Source organism: Ambystoma mexicanum, chromosome 2q (genome assembly GCF_040938575.1).
Source record: "Ambystoma mexicanum isolate Mex_15411 chromosome 2q, UKY_AmexF1_1, whole genome shotgun sequence".
Lineage (NCBI taxonomy): Eukaryota > Metazoa > Chordata > Amphibia > Caudata > Ambystomatidae > Ambystoma > Ambystoma mexicanum.
Genome location: NC_090924.1, coordinates 930775373 through 930799757, shown reverse-complemented (window position 1 = coordinate 930799757; position 24385 = coordinate 930775373). Strand labels below are relative to the sequence as shown.

The 24385-nt window shown below is 47.3% G+C and overlaps 1 protein-coding gene across 1 annotated transcript in view; it reads right to left on the bottom strand.

Annotated features, from left to right (window-relative positions):
- TAX1BP1 (Tax1 binding protein 1) overlaps positions 1-24385 on the bottom strand; it is a 1378509-nt gene that overhangs the window by 1196023 nt on the left and 158101 nt on the right. Inside the window, exon 4 of the mRNA XM_069648239.1 lies at positions 1407-1594. Coding sequence (XP_069504340.1) covers positions 1407-1594 — 188 coding nt within the window. The remainder of the gene's footprint in view (positions 1-1406; positions 1595-24385) is intronic.

The following is a 24385-nucleotide window of genomic DNA, read 5'->3' as shown; positions in this document are numbered from 1 at the left end:
AACTAACAACCCAAACATGAACCTAACTGACCAATTCAACGAAGAAGAAGCCTTCACGGACCTTCACCTAGCCAGCACAAACGGAGAAGCAACACCACTAAACAGCCAAGCTTTCAATCTAGCAGACCGCTTCAATGAAGATGCAGCTTCCGCTGATCCTCATACGCCCTCCTACAATGAAGATACAGCCTTTCTCTGATCCTCATTCACCCCCAATCAACGCTAACAACGATGCACCGCAACCAAACAACCACAAACCAAAACAGGGAACAACCAACAAGCAAAACCACACCAAAATGATGGACTGCAACCTCATCAATGCAAGATCAATGTCCAAACATGCCACGAGATATACGATCTGCTCTGCGACGGAGGGATCGACATCCTATTTGTAACAGAAACTTGGCTAGACGACAACTACAAGATCACCCTCAACAACTGCTTCCCTGAATACTTCAAATGCGTCCAATCAAACAAAAAAACCAAGAGAGGGGAGGGCTGGCAATCATTCACAAGGAACATCTGGATATCAAACTTGAAGACCCACTAATCATCGATAAATGCAAATCCCTAATCATACGTCTAGCAGAAATCTGTTGGAGATACGTAATCCATCAGAACAATAGCTTTAGACACCAGCTTCAGAACACCATGTACACTACCAGGCATCCTCCCCAGTCCCTCGCCATTCTGATCACTGTAGATCTGTATTAGGTAATGCTAATATGGCCATCTAAGGTTGGGTGGAGAAAGGTTCAGCCTCTGCTCAGCCTTGCTCCTCCAGACTTACTTCACTCAAGATGGAGGCAGGATAAATTGGAAAAAACATGACCACCCTAATCCGGTCTTCAGCACTGTTTTTGTACATAAAGTAGCTCTTCTCCAGAAACCTACAAACTAAATCCACAGGTTTGGCTGCTCGTTAGTCAAAAATCTATAAGGGCCACAGAACCTCACTTTTCAATAAGGCTTTTGCAGTGTCTCGGGAGGATAGCTCAGCGGCAACGTGCTCGCCTTGGAAGCAAGACAACAGGGAGCAACACAGGTTCGATCCCTGGGTCCTCGCTTAGAAACCTCCAGGTATTAAACGTGTTATAAATAACCTATCGTATCATAAGATCTGTCTCTGTTAAACTGTTACCTGGTTAAACTTTTACTGAGTGCCCCCATCTCAAGTGCGCTAAAGCTACTACCAAAGGATGTTCACTTGTTAACCCCATTAATGCTCTATCCATTTTCCAGAGCTCAGAATGCAATAAGCAGTAAATACGCTAAAATGTGGATGTCACATTCTTAGCACAAAAAGGTAATGCCAAGAACGAGATCTACAGTTTTTCAGCAATAGAAGAGTTCAAAGCTCCACCACTACAGAATGTTCATACATTAAATATTTTATTAAAGCCAACCTCAAGCAGTGCAGTTTTTGTTGTCACCACCAACATATCAGACTGCCCTTCATCTTCCATGGTGAGCAGCTCTTCTACAGGAGATGATGTACGAAACTGGAATGGTGTGCTTGCCCCACGGATCTCACCCTTGTGTGTAACATAGCAGAACTGATAAAATTCACCATCATCATTTGGAAGATAATATCCTACGGGAAAAAGAGTCAAATTAATACTGACCATATTGCAACAATCGTTTTATTCTGTATGTTGAATTCAGCAGCAAGTTTCTTGTTAAAATCTGGTTCATCTTCAAATGTTTTAATATTTAGCAAACAACTGTACATATGCACATTAACATTTCTGGATACAACAAATAATTGTAACTATGTGCCTGCCACCTGGCAAGCACCAGGGAAATTACAAAATGTGCCATGTGATTTTTCACATTTGTGAGGAGATTTGGCAAAATCCTTCAACACAAAAACGACATCTACATTAAGGATAAAGGTGATGAGACTGGCTAGTTCCACACAGAGACTTGGTTCTATGTGATTCAGTTAAGATCAACATACTTTTGTGATGCAGACCATATATGTAATTATATTGTCTCCTCAACCTTTGGTGAGTAAACATGCTGACGCAACCTGTCTGCATATTAAGTTGTATTTTTTGCAGCCGGAGTCATGATGATTTAAGATTAGAATCAACACAGAGATTAATGGTTTGTCACTTCAATTCTGGTATACACATGAGTGAACAACAGTCACAAAATATGCCCGGATTTATACATGGTCGACAGCTTAAAACAAATTTGAGAGTTTGACGGGGGCTGATGAAGGTGCAATAAAGAAAAAGAACAAGCGCCAAAACGTTTTTGTGACGTTGACCGACTACGCCGGCCTTCGTTGTTTAGAAAATGTATAACCTAAATGGACACTAGATCAATTCTTAGAACAATTGGAAAATTGATATTTAAACTTCTATTTGTTCAAGCACTAGTAATTTAGAGGTGTGTTAGTGAGAATTCTCATTCAATGGCTAATTTCCCTTACCTAGTGAGTCCCTCAGCAGCTTTGCTGGATTTCTGGAGTTATTTTATTTCACTTGGTAAGAGTGTGAGCTTTTCCCCCACTCTTACCCATGCTTTGCCATGTGCATTTCATCTGTTTTTGTGATTGTGGGCTCTGGAGTAAACCACTTCAGTAGCCCCCTTCTTTTGTGTGTTACACAGTACCTTCAGTGCAGTCACACAGGGTTGTCTTTTAGACTCCACCAACCCACCCCCGACTCCATTTCTGGGGCTGACTAGTGTCCCCCAGAAAAGGGGGAAGTTTTGATTAACTTTACCTAGTCATTTAACCACAGATCCAGTACACCCCATCTTACATGGAGTATTGGAAATGGTTACTTCTTAGCCATTTTTATCTGTACCTCCTAGAGCCTTGTTTTGCTCTTTTAACATTTAGACTTGGCTGGTGGCAGTGGTATCTACCCTAACTTTTCTACCGTGGTTATACTATATAAACGTGGCATTGTTTTAGGCTATTATATTAGCCTCGAACATAAACCCGCTTGACCAAATACTTTTTCTTTTTAGCTCCGGTCGGGTTTATTCGCCATTTCTTTTTGATCAATTCCTTCTTGTGTTTTACTTTGCGCGCCAAACCAGGTTTGCTTTCTTTGTTCACCGTCTTTTGGCGGGCTTCTGTCAAGAAGCCCTTCTCTAGGTGCCTGGGTGTCTAGGTGGGCTGAATGTGATGGGGGGTGTAGTCACCCCCTGCACAGGGTATCCTAGGAAACCCAAGTCACACTTTGCCATGATTGGCTGAGGTGGTTGTCCGGGCTGGACAGCCCCCCTGCTGCGTGATTGACAGCCAGCTGTGTGAATGGGGGATTTTCGCATAAAAGGCAGGACTCTTGGGCTGGAAGTGAAGTCAGAGTCGCCACTGGAACTACAAGGAACCGAAGAGAAGCAGAGAAGAAGGCTGCTGCAACTATCCTGTCCCGGTGAAGCCCTGCTGCAGTCCTGAGCTATCTACCCTTCGACGACCGGAGAAGATCTAGTCCGGAGTCTTCTTCCCTTGAGCCTGGTGGGGTCAACCAGCTCATCTTCCACAGCCAGAGGATCCTCTTCTTCGTCGAAAGCGCTGCACACTGCTGTAGTGGTCCGGATAGCCATCTGAAGAGCCTCTCCCGTTTTTTTTGTATTTTTATTTTTTAATTTGTTTATTTATAACTCAACACACTGGAGGATATACATTCACAGTACTTATAGCATCTCAAAATATATAAGGCACAAAACCCCCTTCCCCCTCCCCTTTAAGTCCCTCGGTGAGCACTGTACCTGGGCCTGGTCGGCCTGGTCCAATAGTGGCGACGGATCGTCCATAGAATGAAGGGCTCTCGCAATCAGGTGTGGCTTAAATGACAGGGCCGGAAAGTTCTGTTCATAGTCCAGCACCGGAGCCCAAATGTCCATGAATCGGTGGAGCAGTCCTGCTTTAGCTGCCGTGACCTTCTCGGCAATCAGGATGTCCCAGAATTTGATCCAGCAGAGGGTCATCAGGGGACCATCTGCGGATTTCCAAGTGCGGGCCACCGTGATTTTGGCTGCCAGCAAGAACTGGGATACCAGGGCCGCTCTCCTCCCCGAGCTCGGGTACGCATCTGGTAGCGGGATCCCCAGGAGGACTTGCTCAGGCGCGAGTGGAATGGCCACCTGAGTAATGCTTTTTAGTGGCTAGGCAATGAGTCCAGAAGTCTTTTCTCTGGGGCAGGTCCACCACATATGACGATGATCCTGGGAGGCCACAGAGACGCCAGCAGTGAGGGTCCAGGGCCCGTTGGAAGTGATGGAGGCGGAGGGGGGGTGATACCACCGCAGGAGCAGTTTATGGGTGCACTCTCGGTTGGTGAAGCAGCGGGATGCTGTGCGTGTTCTGGACCAAATGTCCACCCACGCATGGTCTTCTATGGCATGCCCAAGGTCCGCCTCTCATTGAGACATATAGGAGAGCCTGGAACGAAAGGGGTCCTCTTGTAGCAGTTTATAGAGAGTTGAGATCTTTCCCCGTGCCGGCAGGTCGCTCACTGTTAGCTCTAGTCAAGTAAGGGGTCTTGTGGCCGCTGCCCGGGTCTGGGGGTGGGAGCACCAGTGCCTGAGTTGAGCATAGGAGTATCTATCCGTCTCCGCTAGTTGGAATGCCGCTTTACAGCGTCCCATTAAAGAGTTGCCGCAGGGTTTCAAGGCCTCCCGCGACGCAATTCTTAAACTTCCTTTGACAGGCTCCAGGGGAGAACGCTGGGTTGAGGAAGATTGGGGATAGTGCACTCAGGTCTCCAGGGACACCACGATGTCTGTGGGCCCACTCCCAAGCCTTTATTGACTGTTTCGTGGCCGTCAGGACTCCTGGCCAGCTCCGACGTAGGGGAGAAACGGGAGGAAGCGGAGGGGGAGAAGGAGGCAGGATTGCTCAATGTCCACCCATTTTGGCCGCCCTGTGGTAACCCCCCATGCCTGAAGGTGGGCCAGCTGCGCTGCAATTTGGTATTTTCGGAGGTCGGCACCCCCAATCCAACCGGTCTCGTGCTGGCCATCATCGATCTTCGCGGGATGCGTGCTTTCTTCCCCTTCCAGATGAAGGCGACCATCTTTCTTTGAAGCCGCTGTAGGGGGGGGGGGGAAGCGGAATGAGGGCTGGGAGGGAGGCACAGGCGTAGAGGAAGCAAGGGAGAAGGTTAATTTTATATGTCATGATGTGACCTAACAGGGAGATTTCTCTGCGATTGCCAGCGGGCCAAGTCCTTCTCCAATTCCACGAAAAGCGGCGGAAAGTTAGCCTGATAGACTTTCATTTGGAGAGAGGGAATCTGGACCCCGAGGTATGGGATCGAGTGAGTGCTCCATTGGAACGGGCCTCGTTCCTCTAGGGTCTCTAGTTCGACTGGGGTAAGGCCCACTCCGAGCACCGCTGACTTTTGAAAATTAATGGTGAACCCTGATACCCTCCCGAAGTCGTGGATTTCAGTCAGGGCCGCCCTCATGGAGTTTTCAATGTTCGTGATGGTCAACAGGACGTCATCTGCATAGAGGGCCACTTTATGTTGTTTGGAGCCGACCCTCGGGCCACTGATCCGGGGGCTTTTGCGAATCCTTAGGGCCAGCGGCTTCATGGCCAGAGCAAAGAGCAGCAGGGACAGAGGGCATCCCTGCCTCGTCCCGCATGTGGGGTGGATTGGATCTGATAGGCGGCCGTTGACCCTCAGCCTAGTTTTGGGGGCTTGGTAGTTCGCGAAGACCATTTTCCCGAAGGTCGGACCAAAGCTAAAGGCCTGCAGAGTGAGGCATAGGTAAGACCAATCCACCTTATCGAAGGCCTTGGTTGTGTCCAGCGCCAGTAGGGCCAATTGCTGAGATTCCGGGTTGGCAAGCTCTATCAGGTTCAGTGCTCTGCGAATGTTATCTTTCGTCGACCTGTGACTTATAAACCCAGTCTGGTCTGGGTCTATGTTGCTCGGAAGGATAGGTGCAAGACGATTGGCCAGGATATTTGAATATATATTCGCATCGAGATTCAGCAGCGAGATGGGTCTATACGAACTGATTTCTTGATAGTCCTTTCCAGGCTTAAGGATGAGGACTGTGATGGATTCCTGCATCGTTGAAGTGACCGTTCCAGAGGCCGCAAATGAGTTAAAGAGTCGAGCCAGGGGGGCCACCAGTTGGGGCCGGAAGAGTTTGTAGAAGCGGGTGGAAAAACCGTCCGGACCTAGGGCTCTAGATTTCAGGCTTTTGATAGCCTCCACTTCCTCAGTTGTAATGGGCGCTTCAAGCTCTTCCCTGGCCGGCGGGGTCAGGTGCGGGAGTACCACCTCTTGGATGTACGCAAGCTGCTCGGCGGGATCCCTCGGGGCTGCCGTTATTACCTCAGAGCGGTGGGCGGCCGCTAGGCGTACTTTCTCGTGGTCCGCGTTGTTAGGGAGAATTCTCTGTTTAGGCTGAATTTCCCTACCTAGTGAGTCCCCCAGCAGCTTTGCTGGATTTCTGGGGTTTAATTTTTTTCTCCTGCCAAGAGTGAGACTCTTTTACCCTCACTCTTGGACATGTTGAAGTGTGTTTTCTTGGTTAAACCTTGTGTTGAATGGGCTATGGGGTCTTTTACTCCATAGGGCCTCATGTATTTTTGTGATGTGGGTCACACAGCACCCTCTGTGCCGTGACCCAGGGGTGTCCTAGGGACTCCCCAACATAGACTCCATACCCTGGGACTGACTACTGTCTCCCAGGGCATGTAAAGTCACCAAAGACTTTGCTAGTCTTGAATCCTGAACAGAACCAGTACAAACCATCATATTGTGGACGTACTGGCTGGGGCAATTCGATTGCCCCAGGGTCTGTTAGTCGAGGGGGCACGTCTCCGTCCCCCCTGATCGAGTTTTGGCTGGTGGCAGTGGAAACTACTTTTTATATTCGACCGCGAATATTTCCCTATGGGATTTCCCATTGTTTTAGGCTAACACATTTAATTATTTATTTACGGTAGCCTTAAACATACCGCCGGTTTATATATTTATTTTTATAACTCCGGTTGGGACTTTTTGCCAAAACTTGATTCTAAAATGGCGTTGGTGTTCGCCTCTGTAACTCTGACCCAAAGTGGAGCCCTTTGTTCCACTTTTGGCGGGCTTCTCCACAGAAGCCCTCCAAAGTGGTGCCACTCTGTCTGGGGTACTTAGGAGGGGTGGAGGGGGATTTAGGCACCCTGGACTGAGTTACCTTGGTAACTCAAGTCGCACTCCGTCCTGATTGGCCCAAGTGGTGAGCCGCCCGGCTCACCACTTAGCATGTTTGAGTGACAGCTAGGCTGGGTGAATGGGGGTTTGCTGCATAAAAGCAGGGCTTTGGGGACTGGGACTTCAGAAGTCGCCACAGGACCAAGAATCCGACGAGGGAAGAGCTGAGCCGACCTGCTTCGACGACACCACCCGGTGGAGCCCTGCTGAACCGTCTCACCACTTTTTCCCGACGACCGAGGAGAACTCTTAACGGAGTGGCTCCTTCCCTTGACTGGTGGGGACAACCAGTTTTCGCCTTCTTTCCGTCCTTTTGAGGTATCTCGTGGCCGCCTTGCCTGTGCCAAGCACCCCGGCATCCGGAATACCACACTTTACCCCCATACCGCGAAAGTCGGTACCAACCCTTGAACCGGAGGACTCCGCGGCTGGTTTCTTCCCGGGCAGTGCTACGACCTTTCTCTTCTGCTCTTCAGCGAGATATTCTTCTCCCCTGACCGACGTCGAGCCTTGCTGTCGCTGCCTGGAACAACTGCCCCCGCTGGAGGATCCTTTCCGCTTAAGGTACTGTGTTCCGCCTGGCTTCCCTTGCTACCGACTGTACGGGGTAGATTTAGTCCCCGGCTTTCGAACCTGGGAGTGCCTGGGACACTTTGGCTAAACTTTCTGAGCCACTCTAAACTCTTTTTGACTCTTTGCAAGACTTTGAATCTCTAACTAACAGTGTGATCTTGGGCACATTTTCGCTCCGACTACTCTAAGAGTGGGCCCTGCCTAGTGACTTTTGCTCACCTGTGACTTTATTCTTCGTTAAGCCTATTGCAAGTGTTCTGGACCTTAGAGTGGTGTGTCTAACCTATTTCTGCTTTTTCTCTCCCTTTCTTGGAAACTACTAGAGTGTCATCTAACGTTAAGCACTCACCTCTGTTTTAATTAAGTGGTGTTAACCTAGAGTTGTCTAGATAGGAGAAAGGATTGAATTTACTTTCAGTATAACTGTGTTGAAGTGCTTTTACTATATTTTTGCTAGAGTGTTTTTAACTTATGTGTATTTTAAATAAATAACTATATACTTTTGAAACCAAGCTCTGGTCAGTGTTTGCTTGTGCTATTGTGTTTTGGTACATATTGTGTATACTTTACATACTGCCTAACTCTTCTTGAGAGAAGTCTGACTGCTCAGCCACAGCTACCAGGTAAATCTGGGTGGTACAGACTGCTACAAAAGGGGTTTACTGCTCTACCTGTAGTCTTAAATCTTTTGCAGTGTTCCCCAAGGGAACTGCACAGGTTTCTGCCTAACACTGGTGTACAGCGGTGGGATTTGTATTGAGTATACATTTTATTGTGCTTTAGATACCTTAGTGCAACTAACCACAAAGCTTAGCACTGAAAAAGTAAAACCTCTAACATGTCAGTTATAGAAAGCTATAGTCAAGAGTCCCTTGCAGCCAAAACTGCTGATTGTTTAAGAGTGCTCTGTAAACATAAGGATCTCCTGACTAAGGGCAAGAAAATGGAGCTGATTGAAAGATTGTTAGCTAACCAAAGTCTGGGTGATGGTTCAGAGGAACCTACCACTCCAGCAACTGTAGATGACAGTGTTGAAGTTAACATGGAACAAAATGTTGATGTTTCTGAGGAAGAGTCAGAAGAGGAGGGTGAGGCTGTTGTAACTGTCCCCCCTAGGCCTCTGCCTGCTCTACCTGCTGTGCCTACTGGACCTTTACCAGGTCCCACATTTAGTCCCCAGTACTTTGAACTGGAGAAAATGAAGCTAGAATTGGAGTATAAGAAACTTAATGCTCAAACTGACAAAGAACTAAGGCTAAGGGAAATGGAGCTCAAGTATGACTTAGAAATGAAGAAATTATCTGTTGAGAATGTTTCTCTCTCTGGCTCCTCTAGAAGTTCCAGTCCTAAAAGACCCCGGATGCCTAAAGAATTGGTCGGTATGTATGAGCCCAAGTTGGATGTGTTGGATTGGTTGTCTCTGTTTGAATATAATCATGGGCTCCAGAACATCACAGGAAATGACTTACTCACCTGGTTGTTCTCTAGGCTCCCCCCTGTTGCAACTGATGTGGTAATGGAGATGGGGGAGGAGGATAGGAAGGACTATGAATGTGTGAAACTAGCTTTGATAGCTAGGTTTGGGAAGACCCCTTCCCAGTATCTTAAGAGGTTTAGGAACCTCAAAAAGCATGATGGTACCCCTTGGGCTACCTGGGTGAGTGAATGTTTGAAAAACTTAGAGGGATGGATTAAGGGTTACAAGGTGAACACTTATGAGGGGATGAGAAATCTCTTTATGTTGGAGTCAATTTATGATGCCTGCTCTCCTGAGCTCAGACAGCACTTGGCTGATTCACAGGAATTGGATCCTAGGAAGCTAGCTAAGGCTGCTGACTTGTGGGTTGCCAACAGGGCCACTCACAAGGATTCTGGGGTAACTCAGAGGAAGGATGGGGAGAAACAGCCTAAAAAGGACTCCAAAGAGAATTCTAATACCTCCCATACCCAAGAGGGCCACAAACAACCAAATAACCAGGGTAAGCCCCAGGGTAAACCGAATCAGGCTAGTGTACCTTCTGGCCACAAGCCAGAAGGAGGTCAGAACAAGCCACCCTTCCAGAGAGCATTTGGACAATGCTATGTCTGTCAGGGTACTGACCATATCAAAGGAGATCCCAAGTGCAAGGGTAAACCTGCAGGGATCAGCACAGTCTCCTTAGCCTTCACTCCTGAGGATGAAGTACAGATGGCTAGTGCCCACTTTGAACTCTTTGCTGAAGAACCCTTGGGTCTTCAAGCAACTGTAAACTTAGAGCCTATGGGTCTGGTTAGTCCCCAGAATAGGGTTGTGTATAACTCCCTACCTGTTAACTCTAAGGTGTATTATGTGGACAGTGTTCTTGTCAATGGCCAGGATACTCCTGCCAGGAGAGACACTGGGGCCAGCAGAACAGTAGTGGATGAAAGCTTCTTTCAACCTGAGGATGTGGCCAAAGCACCCAAAGGTCCCACTAAAATGTCTGGAGGCCCTGTCCAAATGGTTCCTATTCTACCAGCCCTCATTCAGTGTAACAACATGACAGTGAGGATCCCTGTCAGTGTTCAGACTGAGGTACCTGGGAAGGTCCTGTTGGGGAATGACCTAAGAACTCTAGGAGTAGTGTCACATACCCCCAGGCCTCCCAGTATGGAGAAGCAGAACTTAACCAAATTGGCTAGACAGGCTACCTTGAAGGACCCTTCTAAGCCTGTGGGACCCTCTACTGAGAACCCCACTACAAGCCCTGGTGTTAGTAAGTTGACCTCTAACCCAGGCACATTTCAGGATAGTATGCTAGGAACATGGGAGCCCCAACCAAGCTCCACCCTTGTTCCCCTAGTTTCCGAGTCTCTGACCCCCCCTGCTTCTGAGGAAGAGGTGGATAGACCAACTAGGCCCCTATCTGGACCTGAGAGAACTGGTAATTCTCAGTGCTGGTGGAAAACCAGAAAAGAAAAGTCTAAGGCCAAAAACCTTCGGACTGTTGGACCTTCTACTGAAGACCCCAACTCCAATCCTAATATTAGGGGGGAAACTCCTAAAATAGGTAAAGGTAGATCTAAGAGGAAGGGGAAGCAGGTACATTGCCTAACCCCAACCCCTCCAACCAAGAGGCCTAAGACCCAACCTGCTCCCACAAGAGAGGTGGTGAGGAACCTTGGAGGCCCCTCTAGATCTAGGGGAATCCTTTATAAGGACCCCTTGAAAAAGCCTAACATAGGTTCAGAAGTTGTACCAACTTCTGAGGGACTGGTCAACCAGATCCCCTATAACAAAAAGACTGATGTTCCTCAAAGGGTCTGTAGGTCCGTTAGCTTGCAAAAGAAAACCTTTGAGTTCTCCATTGAACATAGGTCAAGGTGTCACCATCAAAATGCTGATGGACTCTCTAGGATGTATATCATCGACTAGAGGTATGAGGTTCATCCAGGAGTGGATTAAATCCTCCTGTCCCTTAGTCTGGGGGGGGCGAGTGTTAGGGAGAATTCTCTGTTTAGGCTGAATTTCCCTACCTAGTGAGTCCCCCAGCAGCTTTGCTGGATTTCTGGGGTTTAATTTTTTTCTCCTGCCAAGAGTGAGACTCTTTTACCCTCACTCTTGGACATGTTGAAGTGTGTTTTCTTGGTTAAACCTTGTGTTGAATGGGCTATGGGGTCTTTTACTCCATAGGGCCTCATGTATTTTTGTGATGTGGGTCACACAGCACCCTCTGTGCCGTGACCCAGGGGTGTCCTAGGGACTCCCCAACATAGACTCCATACCCTGGGACTGACTACTGTCTCCCAGGGCATGTAAAGTCACCAAAGACTTTGCTAGTCTTGAATCCTGAACAGAACCAGTACAAACCATCATATTGTGGACGTACTGGCTGGGGCAATTCGATTGCCCCAGGGTCTGTTAGTCGAGGGGGCACGTCTCCGTCCCCCCTGATCGAGTTTTGGCTGGTGGCAGTGGAAACTACTTTTTATATTCGACCGCGAATATTTCCCTATGGGATTTCCCATTGTTTTAGGCTAACACATTTAATTATTTATTTACGGTAGCCTTAAACATACCGCCGGTTTATATATTTATTTTTATAACTCCGGTTGGGACTTTTTGCCAAAACTTGATTCTAAAATGGCGTTGGTGTTCGCCTCTGTAACTCTGACCCAAAGTGGAGCCCTTTGTTCCACTTTTGGCGGGCTTCTCCACAGAAGCCCTCCAAAGTGGTGCCACTCTGTCTGGGGTACTTAGGAGGGGTGGAGGGGGATTTAGGCACCCTGGACTGAGTTACCTTGGTAACTCAAGTCGCACTCCGTCCTGATTGGCCCAAGTGGTGAGCCGCCCGGCTCACCACTTAGCATGTTTGAGTGACAGCTAGGCTGGGTGAATGGGGGTTTGCTGCATAAAAGCAGGGCTTTGGGGACTGGGACTTCAGAAGTCGCCACAGGACCAAGAATCCGACGAGGGAAGAGCTGAGCCGACCTGCTTCGACGACACCACCCGGTGGAGCCCTGCTGAACCGTCTCACCACTTTTTCCCGACGACCGAGGAGAACTCTTAACGGAGTGGCTCCTTCCCTTGACTGGTGGGGACAACCAGTTTTCGCCTTCTTTCCGTCCTTTTGAGGTATCTCGTGGCCGCCTTGCCTGTGCCAAGCACCCCGGCATCCGGAATACCACACTTTACCCCCATACCGCGAAAGTCGGTACCAACCCTTGAACCGGAGGACTCCGCGGCTGGTTTCTTCCCGGGCAGTGCTACGACCTTTCTCTTCTGCTCTTCAGCGAGATATTCTTCTCCCCTGACCGACGTCGAGCCTTGCTGTCGCTGCCTGGAACAACTGCCCCCGCTGGAGGATCCTTTCCGCTTAAGGTACTGTGTTCCGCCTGGCTTCCCTTGCTACCGACTGTACGGGGTAGATTTAGTCCCCGGCTTTCGAACCTGGGAGTGCCTGGGACACTTTGGCTAAACTTTCTGAGCCACTCTAAACTCTTTTTGACTCTTTGCAAGACTTTGAATCTCTAACTAACAGTGTGATCTTGGGCACATTTTCGCTCCGACTACTCTAAGAGTGGGCCCTGCCTAGTGACTTTTGCTCACCTGTGACTTTATTCTTCGTTAAGCCTATTGCAAGTGTTCTGGACCTTAGAGTGGTGTGTCTAACCTATTTCTGCTTTTTCTCTCCCTTTCTTGGAAACTACTAGAGTGTCATCTAACGTTAAGCACTCACCTCTGTTTTAATTAAGTGGTGTTAACCTAGAGTTGTCTAGATAGGAGAAAGGATTGAATTTACTTTCAGTATAACTGTGTTGAAGTGCTTTTACTATATTTTTGCTAGAGTGTTTTTAACTTATGTGTATTTTAAATAAATAACTATATACTTTTGAAACCAAGCTCTGGTCAGTGTTTGCTTGTGCTATTGTGTTTTGGTACATATTGTGTATACTTTACATACTGCCTAACTCTTCTTGAGAGAAGTCTGACTGCTCAGCCACAGCTACCAGGTAAATCTGGGTGGTACAGACTGCTACAAAAGGGGTTTACTGCTCTACCTGTAGTCTTAAATCTTTTGCAGTGTTCCCCAAGGGAACTGCACAGGTTTCTGCCTAACACGCGTAGTGGATCGCGGAGGCTCAGGATGGAATTCCTGCTCTTCTCCCTGGCCAGCGTATTAACCAGCAATTTGTTGGCCTTATTGTTATGAACATAATACCATTGCTTGGTTCTAGTTAATAGGTTTGCAGTAGACTCCACATAATGCGCTTCGAGCTTCTTCCTTGCCATTTGCAGTACTCTAAGATTTTTGGGCCCAGCCCTTTCTTTTGTGACTACCTTCAGCTTCACGGACCTCGGCGTCCAGGGCAGCACGGGTCGCCTGCCTTCTTATGTGGAATGCGGCACCTTGGGCGATCAGTTCCCCTCTGAGCACTGCCTTCATGGCATCCCAGGTGTTGGCCGGGGAAGTATCCTCATCCCCGTTTTCTGCAAAGAAGTTTTTTATTGCCCTGGCGATTGAGTCTCTCACTGCCATGTCTCCCAGAATAGGATCATATAGATTCCACTGGTGGCGAGGAGGGGGGTCAGGGTCGTGAGACCACAGGGTCAGGGTGACTGGAGCGTGGTCCGAGAGGATCTGGGGGCCAATCACCACATCGTCCGTGAAGGTCAGGATCTGGGGGGAGGTCAGGAGTAGGTCGATCCTGGAAAAGGTGCGATGCACGTACGAGTAGAAAGTGAAATCTCTCTCGTCCGGGGACAATACCCTCCAGGAGTCCACAATGTTCAGCGTGCGGAACAGATGGAGCAGGCCAGTGGCCAACTTCGAATCCCTGGATGTCGGGGGGTGGGATCTGACCTTGAGGGGGCCTGGGACCCTGTTGAAGTCCCCTCCCATGATGACTTGCCCCTCGATGAATGGGAGGAGGGAGTCTTCTAGGTCTTGGTAGAAGCCTTCCTGGTGTTTGTTCGGGGCATAGGCCGAGATGAGGGTGTAGAGCTGGCCCAGGACAATGCATGGGTCGGGGAGTGTATTGTTAGTTGTAAATAGCTTTGTAAAAGAAGAGCTAGAGCCCTTGTTGCTATAATAGACCGTAGAATTAACGGTGGCTCAATAACAAACTTATTATTCATATTGGCAATGGACACAAAGTTGTATTGTCGTATTTTAGCATGATTGTTTTAGACTGATGAATTAAATGTTATAAATGAATGAATTGATGAATTGTTTGAGTATGAATGAAGTATGGTTGGCGTGTGGTTTGTTGTAGTTTTAGATGGGAATGATGTATCTGACCAGTCGAATTATTAACTCATTAGATTAGCTGATGATTGTATTGTTACTGATATTTGTGATTGTTTTTTATAATAATGAGAACAGTCTTTTATAATGTTTTTTCTACCTGTTTATAAAAATGTTGAAATAATGAGAAGGTGTCTATTGGGTTGAATTGAATGCTTTTCACCTCATCACATGGCTAGTGAAAGACACTATTGTTTACAAGTGTTGAGTCACGATGATATGGTGACGTTTTAGATAGGTACACTATTCCAGAACTCACCACATAAAGACACCAGTACTATGACCTTTGAAGTTGATATAAATATGTTTGTTCTATCCAGGCCAGATCATAGTACTTAGATATTCCTGGTACCCCTTGTTGCTCCTGTTTTTTTGGGATTGCAATAAAGCGACCATCCCGACATCGTAGCAAGTCCAGAATCTGGGGTTTTAGGTCTTTCGTGACTAGAATAGCAGTGCCTCCCTTCTTCGTTCCATTGGAAGCAAAGAATTGTAGCGGAAAGAGTCTGCTTTGCAAACGAGAGAAGTCCGATGGGATTAGGTGTGGTTCTTGCAGGAAAGCGATTGTGGTCCCATCGTCCTATAGCCTCTGCAGAATGGATTTCCTCTTTGGGGGGATGGGGGTGAGGGGGGTTCAAACCCCTAACGTTCAAGGTGGTGAACTTGAGTTTCAGATGTGGCGGCTGGCCCAAAGAGATCGCTTGCTGGGGGGGAGAGAGAACTGGGGGGGTTAAATCAGCCATGGCTGTGAGAGCATAGCTAATTCAGATTCTCCTGTGGTTGAGGGTTTTAAGACTGGAAGACTGGTCTCCAACGGGAGATATGAGCGTTCAACAACTGCCTCCAACGGGAGGTCCAAACTGCGACCAAGGGGGCCGATTTTAAACTATCGGCATGGCCCCTGGCCGCCCAGGCTGTCATCCGACAGAACCAACATGGTTCGGAAATTCTCCAAGGGTAAAGAGGTGGCATCCACCTTGGAGGAGGGTATGGACCACATAAGGGCCGCGGCGAGCTCGAGGACTCAAGTGGTTCGAGTGCTATGTGTCCTGTGCGGGCATCCACGCACGTCATTTGGGTTTGCGGTTTCTCTGCAGCCTTGACCAAGGGGACAGATTCGGCCTTGGGGAGCTAGAGTTCGGGACCGGGCTGGTTCGGCCCGGGAGAGATGGATCTGAGGACCCAGAGGAGTCCGGACGAAGAATAGATGCTCCGTCATCGAGGCGGCTGATGGTGCGGGAAGTGCCTTTGTAGGAGAATTGTAGCGCCGTGGGGAAGAGCCTCCGGTAGCGAATCTGCTGGTCTCGGAGAAATAGCGAAAGCGGGCAAAGCATCCTGCGTTTCTGGAGAGTCAGAGGGGAGAGGTCCTGGAAGATCTGTAGTGGGACGCCCTGGAAGGAGAGCTCCTCCTTTGATCGGCCTATTGCTGTGATGACCTCCTTAGAGGTGTAAAAATGGATCCTTGTAATTACGTCTGGAGGGGAGTCGGAATCCACTCCCCGGCGAGGGTGCAACCTATGGGTCCGATCAAGTAGGAGTTGGGCACCGTCCAGATCCGGCAGGAGGGACTGGAAGAAAGTGCTTACATATCCGGGGAGCTCGTGATCAGATACCGAGGTAGGTGCCCCTTGGATGCGTAGGTTGTTGCGGTGGGAGCGGTTTTCCATGTCTTCCTGTTTGAACTCAAGAATTTCGGTCCTCTCCGTTAGCATCTGGACGGTACTTTGTAGGGCCGATAACGAGTTAGAGTGATCTGTGGCCAGGAATTCAGCCTCCCCCATCCTCTGCTCTATGCTCCTGACCCTTTGGTCAGTTTGTTCCAGTTTAGCAGGGAGTTCCGTCATGCAGGTTCTAAATTCAGACTGAAGGCCTTGAGGACTTCTTTTGTTGCTAGAGTCCCCTTGTCGTCGGTCGCTTTCTGGGGTGTAAGTTTGGAGGAATCTGCTTTCTTTCCTTTATCCGTGGCCTGTAGCATGGTGGAAATGTCAGCCGATTTGGAGGACTTCAGCGCTCGGGACATGGCTTCGGGATTAGGGGCACCCTCCGGGGGTCCGGCCCCAAATCCATGTGGCGCAGGATCCAAAATGAAGATTGGGGGTTGAGTGGGCCGGAGCGCCCCAGGAGGTGGGAAGAATTCCAGGCCTTCAGGAAGCGGTCTGGGTTGCCGTGCGGGGTCCAGGATCCGGCTGGCGGGAGCAGGTTCTCCCCGGCTGGCGAAGAGGGGAGGTGGGCTGGGGCGCCCCAGGAAAGTAGGGAAAGCGTCACTACGGGCAACAGCGTGGGTTTGTGTGGGTCGGCGGGCCACCGGAGGGGGCAGATGTTGCAAGCCCCAGAAGACTAGGCCATCCCCAGCTCCTTACCTCAGGCCTCCAGGCCTCGGGGGGACCGGCACTCAGATCACGCTGATGGCGGGCTCACCAAGCATCGGGCGCGGTCCAATGGCGGGGCGCAGGTTAGGATCCTACAAGCTGCTCCAGAATGAAGTGTGACTGGCAGGCAGGCGGGAGCGGGGACCATCAGCGCCCTCCTAAAGGGTGCCAGGAAGGCTCTGGACTCCAGTGCCAGCCGCGCATCGGGGAGGAGGAGCTGAAGGGGTGCAGAGGCGCGGGTTCAGAGGAGCGGCCGTCATCTTGAATACGGCGCCGGAGGAACGTTTCTTTCGCCGCATTTGTGGCAAACCCAGGGGCGTTAAGCTCCCAGATTGCAGGCGATGGTGCTGGGGATGTTCCGCTGCATCAATCTGTCTGCGTTCATGGCGGGCATTGTAGGAACCGGGAGAAATCAGCTTTTAGCCGCGGATCCATGCAGAGCCCATCAATGGGGCTGCCTCATCGCTGGCGGTCCAGGCCACGCCCCGCCTCTCTCGTTTTTAAGGAGCGCACCTTTTATTCACTGTCGCTGCTGCTGGCTTCATCCCTGCTTAGTGCAGACCCCTCCAGACATCGTCCTCCTCGCCGAAGCTCCAGGAACCATGGGTCTGCAGGAAACTACCAGGAACAACTGCCATGGCACCATCTTCTTCCTTGAATAAGGTACTGTGTTCTGCTTCGAGGAGCTAGGGTGAATCCCTTTTCTCCTCCTCCAAGACTTGCCCTTATCTTCCCTCCTTCTTATAACTTTTGCTTCCGCTGTTGACAATATCCAAGTACTCCTGACAATGTTGAATCTTGAAATGTCCGACTGTGTGATCCTCGACAACAGGAACCCGGTTCCACTCGACACTGGCTCCGGCCTATTGACTCTTGAATTCCTGACAACTAGTGTTCTCTGATTCTGTCTGCCCTGACAAAAGTATTGCCTATGATTTTTGCCCCCAACTCTCTCTGGTTAACTCAGGTGCTAAGTGTGTTTTTGTCCCGGTAACATTTCTTGCCGCGGATACGGGTATCTTTAGTAAGACCAAACTATTACTGTCAAAAAGTGATCGCATATGTATTCCCAGTAACGTCTTTTGTTTCACAACACCGGTCCATTAAAACAAAAGGGTATGTACCTTGAGTTATACTGTACCAAGTGAATTGGTTGGTTGTAGTGTATTTTATGTGTGGTTTTGAATTAATAGAAGTGTTGTATTTATAACAAATGGTTTAAAAATAAATGTGCTTCTATTTTGTACCCGAAACCTTGAGTCAGTGTTTCCTCGAGTCACAGTAATTGTGGTCCCTTTGTATAATCTCTGCTACTGCTCATATACTCTTGAGGTAAGCCTGGCTGTTCCGCTACTGCTACCACTTTAACATAGTAGTACAGGCTTGTACCAAAGGTGAACTTGTATTACGACTTGTAGTCTTAATTGTGTGTAGTGGTCCCTAAGGGCACTGCACAGGATTCTGCCCAACAAGGTGTATTCTTGGTTACATAATGTCCATTTAACATATATGTACTGTACTTAAGACACTGTTGATGTTTTTATTTCAATTTGTATTGATTTTAATACAAGCATTTGCAGAGTGCTTTGGCGAGTGCAAATGTGCAGGTCAAACTGGCGGATGTCCTTGCTCCGCCCCATTGTGCCCAATTGCCTATAAAAACAACGTTCCCATGCATTTGCTTGCACGTATTTGCAGAATGCTTTGTTAAATGCAGTTGGGCAGTTTGTCTGGGGGGGCTGCGAGTTGGCTTTTTGTTTTCTTGTTTCATTCTTAAATGTTAATTACAAAAATGTATTGGATTTTGATTGTTTTATTTTCATTTCAAACTTTCATTGTTTGTCGTAAATGACTTCTTTATATACCCTTAAATCAGCTATGCCTCCCATTAACACCTTGACTATTAGTGCCATTACCTCCCTTAGAAAGCGGACTGAAAATGAACTAGCTAAATCACCCTCACGACAGGGACCCACTCGCGTTAGCAAGCAAGCATTATCTTTAACAACTGATATTAAAGGTTTTTGCACTGCAAAATCATACATAGCTGGTTCCTTCGATTCTTTGACCAAATGCAGTAGTCTGGAATCCACCCATAACATGGCCTCTTAAATTCCCGATAAAATTTTAATCAATCTTGCATACACCCCAAATCTGGAAGTTGAGTCAGGCTCTTTGACTTGTAACCAACGCCTCTCTGGGCATTCAGCCCTCCGTAATTATCACCACGCCTTCCGCTGTCCAACTAGACACATGTACCATAGATCTTAATGACTCACCTTTGATGCGGTTGTCTGTGGATGAGCAGTGGTGGGTGGCAATTAAGACTTCTGCAATGTTGGCCGTTTCTCAGTCCAGCTGTCTCCACACACCACTAATTACCAGAGAGGTACCTTTTAACACGTGTGTCATTCATCCATCCCAGTCTCCCACATCTGCCGTGCCACAGTCACCGTGTAGGTTTTCAAATTCCTCGGCTACTTCCTCTCTCATCAATTTCACATACAAATCCCACACAGAGGAGAGCCTCTTTTCCCCACAGTCCTCCGCTTTTTTTGCTGAGGTGCAATGAACACAGCATTGACATCTCTTGCTAAACTTTATGAAGCTCTTGATGCCAAAATTCACATACAGAACGAGCTATTGGTAGATCTCACCTTCCAAGAAAACGTTGAATGAAGGTTTTGTTTAACTTTACAAATCGTTGGATGTTAAATTGAACATGCAGAATGATTTACTGTCAAAGTGTATTTCTGAAAATACATTGAACTATGGCTTTGTCATACAAAATGTCCCTGGGTGTGTGTGTCAGAAAAATATTGTAAATACTATAACTAATTTGCAAGCCTCTTATCGAGCCTCCGACTTTCAAGTCCCACAAGGAAACAACTTATACTCTTCCACAACTAATGCTAGTGTGTCAGATGGCATGAAGGAGGGTGCTATTGATGCTACCCAAGACGTATTAAAAACAATCAAAGATAAATGAGCACCACACACTGTGGGTAATAAGCAGCGCTCAGATACCCGAGGGTTCATAGCGCTATATAAATGCTAAATTATTATTATTATAATTGCTTCTAGTGTTAGCCACCCACCATTCACTCACTATCTTTGCCAATACGAAACCACAAATAATTCAAATTAGCAGAAAAAATCAAAATTCAGAAGCCCCCCCCCCACTCCTCCAAGTCATCTTTCGCAAGGTCACAAAACTTTATGCAATCTCCAACAATACCTGATAAACCATACGGGCATAACATCCAATTACCCAAAAATATGCCAAAATGTCAAAGATCAGACTAAATTTGGAGAAAGCAAATGTGGCCCCTTTAGCCAATTCGTCCTCCTCTCCTCCCATCAAGTATGAACCACTAGATGATTTAATTTCTGCAGCAGTCTCCTTGAGTCAGGCAACTGGCTCTCATGAGGTTCTAGCAGTTAGGGATTGTTCTTCCTTAAGAAATCTGCAGTTCCTGCTGGTCCAGGTCACATGTGTGAACCACAATTTCGTACTTTAGAACAAAAGGAGGAATGAAATCGCTAAATCTATTGCAATTTTTAATGGCCTTCCCAGGTCAGGGTCTAGCGCCATCTAGCCCCTTCCTGATGTTCTTGACTGTGGTGAAATTAAGGCAAGACCTATTTTGATGGACAATGCTAAATTTGTATTTAATGAGAAGACGAGGTCTAAGGGCCAGGATAACAAGCAGGGTACGTTTGGCACTTAACACACTTCAATACTACAGTGTAGAGGAGGAGCCCATCAGGCTTACACTCTTCATAGATCCAGCATATTAAGCATATTTAGTGACATCCTGGTACTTGAAGACTTGTGCTCCTTGGACATGAATCAAGTTGAATTTCTTTACGACTATGATTTTCTTTGGGCCAGATTATGGATCCAGTCAGGTATCATTCTAAATACCATATGGCAAGCGAGACAGAAGTAATTCCAGATTGGATTCATCTTAAAACAAGACGAACTTCGTAAAGGGACTCCGGAAACCAATAAAACAGCTACATTCGCCAATTCATCCGTCGGTGCTGATCTCTCATCGTCTTTGAGAATCACGTGTTTGAGAGGTGACATTGTTGCAATGAGACAAGTCAAAGCTGTTCCAGCCCCAAACTCTCAGGGTGCTCGTACCTCAAGACTTTCTCATGACAATTATGGTGTACTTGAATCATAACAACCCATCACTGCACACCTAAATTCCTGCAAGTTGGTGAGTTGGAATACCAGACGTTTTAAACATCTTTTGTATATAGAACAAAATTCTCTAAACAATTTTGCCAATCCTATTGCAGGCAACATGGTTCACTGAAATTCCAATATGGCCCGGCTTATATTTTCTCGTTGTTGCCCGCTAAATCATTGATTCAAGGATAATCAAGGCCATCTCCTCAGAGGTGTAGCTGGAAATGAGATGAAGGAACGCTCTGAAACACCTCCTCCCACCGAAGAAAAGGCTGGAGTGCTCGGACAGAGAGGGAGTCGCAGTAGAACCACAAATCCCAACGATGTTCCGAGCCTAGTCACTCCAAGCAAAGCGAGTGGGGATCCACCCTAGCGAAGCGACGTTCGCATTAAGAACAGGACATGAATCCCAGACGCTCCGGCATAGACGGAGGACTAGATGACCAAGGAACCGGAGCAGGAAGGAAGGAAGGACAAAGGAAACAAAAATACAATTCTCAGTGATGCTAGTGCATCCAGCCCCAACCGCGCGGAGAAAAGGACTGAAGGGCGGAGCTCAGGAGAGCGGGGTTACGGCCATGTGCGGCTCCCCTCGCAAAAATAGCACAGACATTTTCAATTTTTTACGCTTTTTAACAAAAGTGCCCCGGTCCCGTCCCAAAGGACGGAATGTCCCACACGTATGGAGGAAAGGGGATGGGACGTATGTAGACTCCAAGGTGAGATTTTGACAGAACACAGCACGCTGGATGGTTATTACAAAAAAAGACTACACCAACCACAGAAACCACTTGAAAACAAGTAGTTTGACACAATGGGACTATTTCTCTAGCAATCAAACAGGAGGGCTGCCTTTGCAGCCAGGCCATTGAAAAAAGACACAAGATTTTGTTCTGATGGCTATTCCTGTTTTTCTTACGCCTTAATTTTGAGTTTCTGAATGTTAGCAGTTAAACTGGCACCCAAAGGTCCCCTGGATGATCTTATTAGTTATGCAATTATTTTATAAGGAAATAAAACAGAGAATGGAGATGCAGATGACCGCTCGGTAGATACAATGAATGTAATATGTTGTTTTTACTAGATATTTTGACAGTAAGATTTTATACAAGTACCTCTGTTTCGAAAGAAAAATAAAGACCTTAACAAACATTTGAAAAAAGAGACAAGGGGCAGCCCAGCCACATTCCCACAGAAGTCTCTTTAACCAATAAATCAAAAGTGAGTACTCTGCCTAACCATTGCCAAACAAATGAGGAAGCTTTCTATCAAATTCTGGGGCAGTCCCCTACTTCATGCCAACCCACAGTAAGGTGGCATTCTGCAGTTAACAACAGGGCAGGCTTCTCCAAATACCTGAACACTAAGGCATGGTAAGTCCGTTTATGCAAAATTGTAGTCTTGACGGACCCCACCAAAAAGACTCAACCACAGAGGTTACAGACGGCTGGTCCAAGACCATTCCATTTGGATTGGCCACCTCAGGGGTTTCCTGTCCATCCAGTTTCTGTTCTACTGGGTGGGCAAACGTTGGATAAGTAGAAACGAATAATATGGAATGCTATACTGCATTATGAAATTAATATGTTCATTTTCAGAATGGATGGTTAAATTTGTTCTCAAATTGAAATATGAAATCATTGAATGTTGTGGGGGTACCGAAAAGGAACAATGCCTAACTACCTGGGTGGGTTTGAAATTCTTAAATCGCAAGGAGATCTTTAGATTCAACCCGCATACAAAGTGCTCTTTGTACTTGTGCCATATATCAGAATGATGAATTACCGGTCCACGCAGAAATAAATACCCTTTAGAATGCAGGGGAAAATCTAGGAAGGTGAACATGTACAAATGTTTAAACCGTGTCACAGGTGGCACAGAAAACATTTGTATCAAGGAGGGTTCAGGGGTTTTTATTCAAGTATTCATGGGAACTTCTGTTCTTCCCTCTCTCGCTCCTCCTGTAAGGAAGGCATTGTATCAAACAGTGAAGACACACACAAGTGATCACGGTTCAAGGGTGTTTATTGAACTTCAATTGGGTTTGAAAAACGACTAATCCTAAATCTAAGGATGGGAGCAAGCTACAACCATCAAATAATAACGCAGTCCTAGTAGAGTCTGGTCAAAATAAAAGGGCATAAACTAATAAACCTATTGCCAATCCTTAACTCTAAATACAAAAATGGTGTAGGAAACAATGTTATACAAAGAAAAGTGTTCAAGAAATGATATGTCAGGATAGTTCGGCTGTTAGCTTCTCTTCCCCACGTTTTCAGCACAGGACAAGGCGGCACACTCAAGCTTAGCACATACGCTGGCTTTTCTAGCATGAGGATGCAGTTCAAAATCTCAGTATAAGGACATTCTGTGCTCAAGTCTCTTTGCCATTCAAAGTCTTTTATTTCAGAGGGCCAGATGTGACAAAAGTTCCTTGCTCCTCAGGATTCTCATATGCATATCTTCTCTGGTGATTCACTGTTCACCCCGGGTCCCCCTTCGCCGGGCTCAGACCAAATTTATCTCATTTTGCAAACTTTCTTTACTATATCAAAACCTAAGACTTTCCACTGCGCACAGGATTTTGCTTGACCTGTCACAGGACCACTTTGATTAACAATTATTTTGCTCTCTTCTTAAAATAAACCTTTAACTTTCACTTCTGCCACTTTTCAGCTGGATAACAGAGACCTTTAATTGAGCACCCACGCAGTGCAGTACCAATCTGTCAAAGCTATCGTATCAAAGTCTCTTCAAAGTTCAAACACCCATCAGCAGTTCAACTTTTACTTGCGTCTTTTCTCACATACATTTGAACAATGTTCGTTCCAGCGCTCGCCATATAATGTTGCCGCTTGCAACCTTGGCTTCAACACAGACCGGTCTTGCATCAGTCTCCCCAACTCACCGGCTGTGTTGATTTCACCGACGCTGCTTTATTCTTCGAATCAAGGATGGTACTACAGCGGCTGCTGCCTCGCCTCATCTTGATTAGTGACGCGGGAGGGCCACGGTATCTCCGACACACAATACAGGATTCTTCAGCCTGGTTTCCTGGTCTTACGCTTTCTAATCTCTAGGGCTTGTGAAAGTAGTGTCTCTTGTCGGAAAGGTCAAGGGAATTTCCCTCCTTACGATGCCCTCCTGTTTTGCTGTACTTCTCTCGTTCAGCTGCCGTCTCGAAACTGCCGTTTCCTCATGTGCTATACCTCGTCAGTAATTGCCTGACCATTGTATTGGGACTCGTCCGGTATACTGCTCGGGTGTTAGTCTGTTTTCTTCCAGAGGATGCTG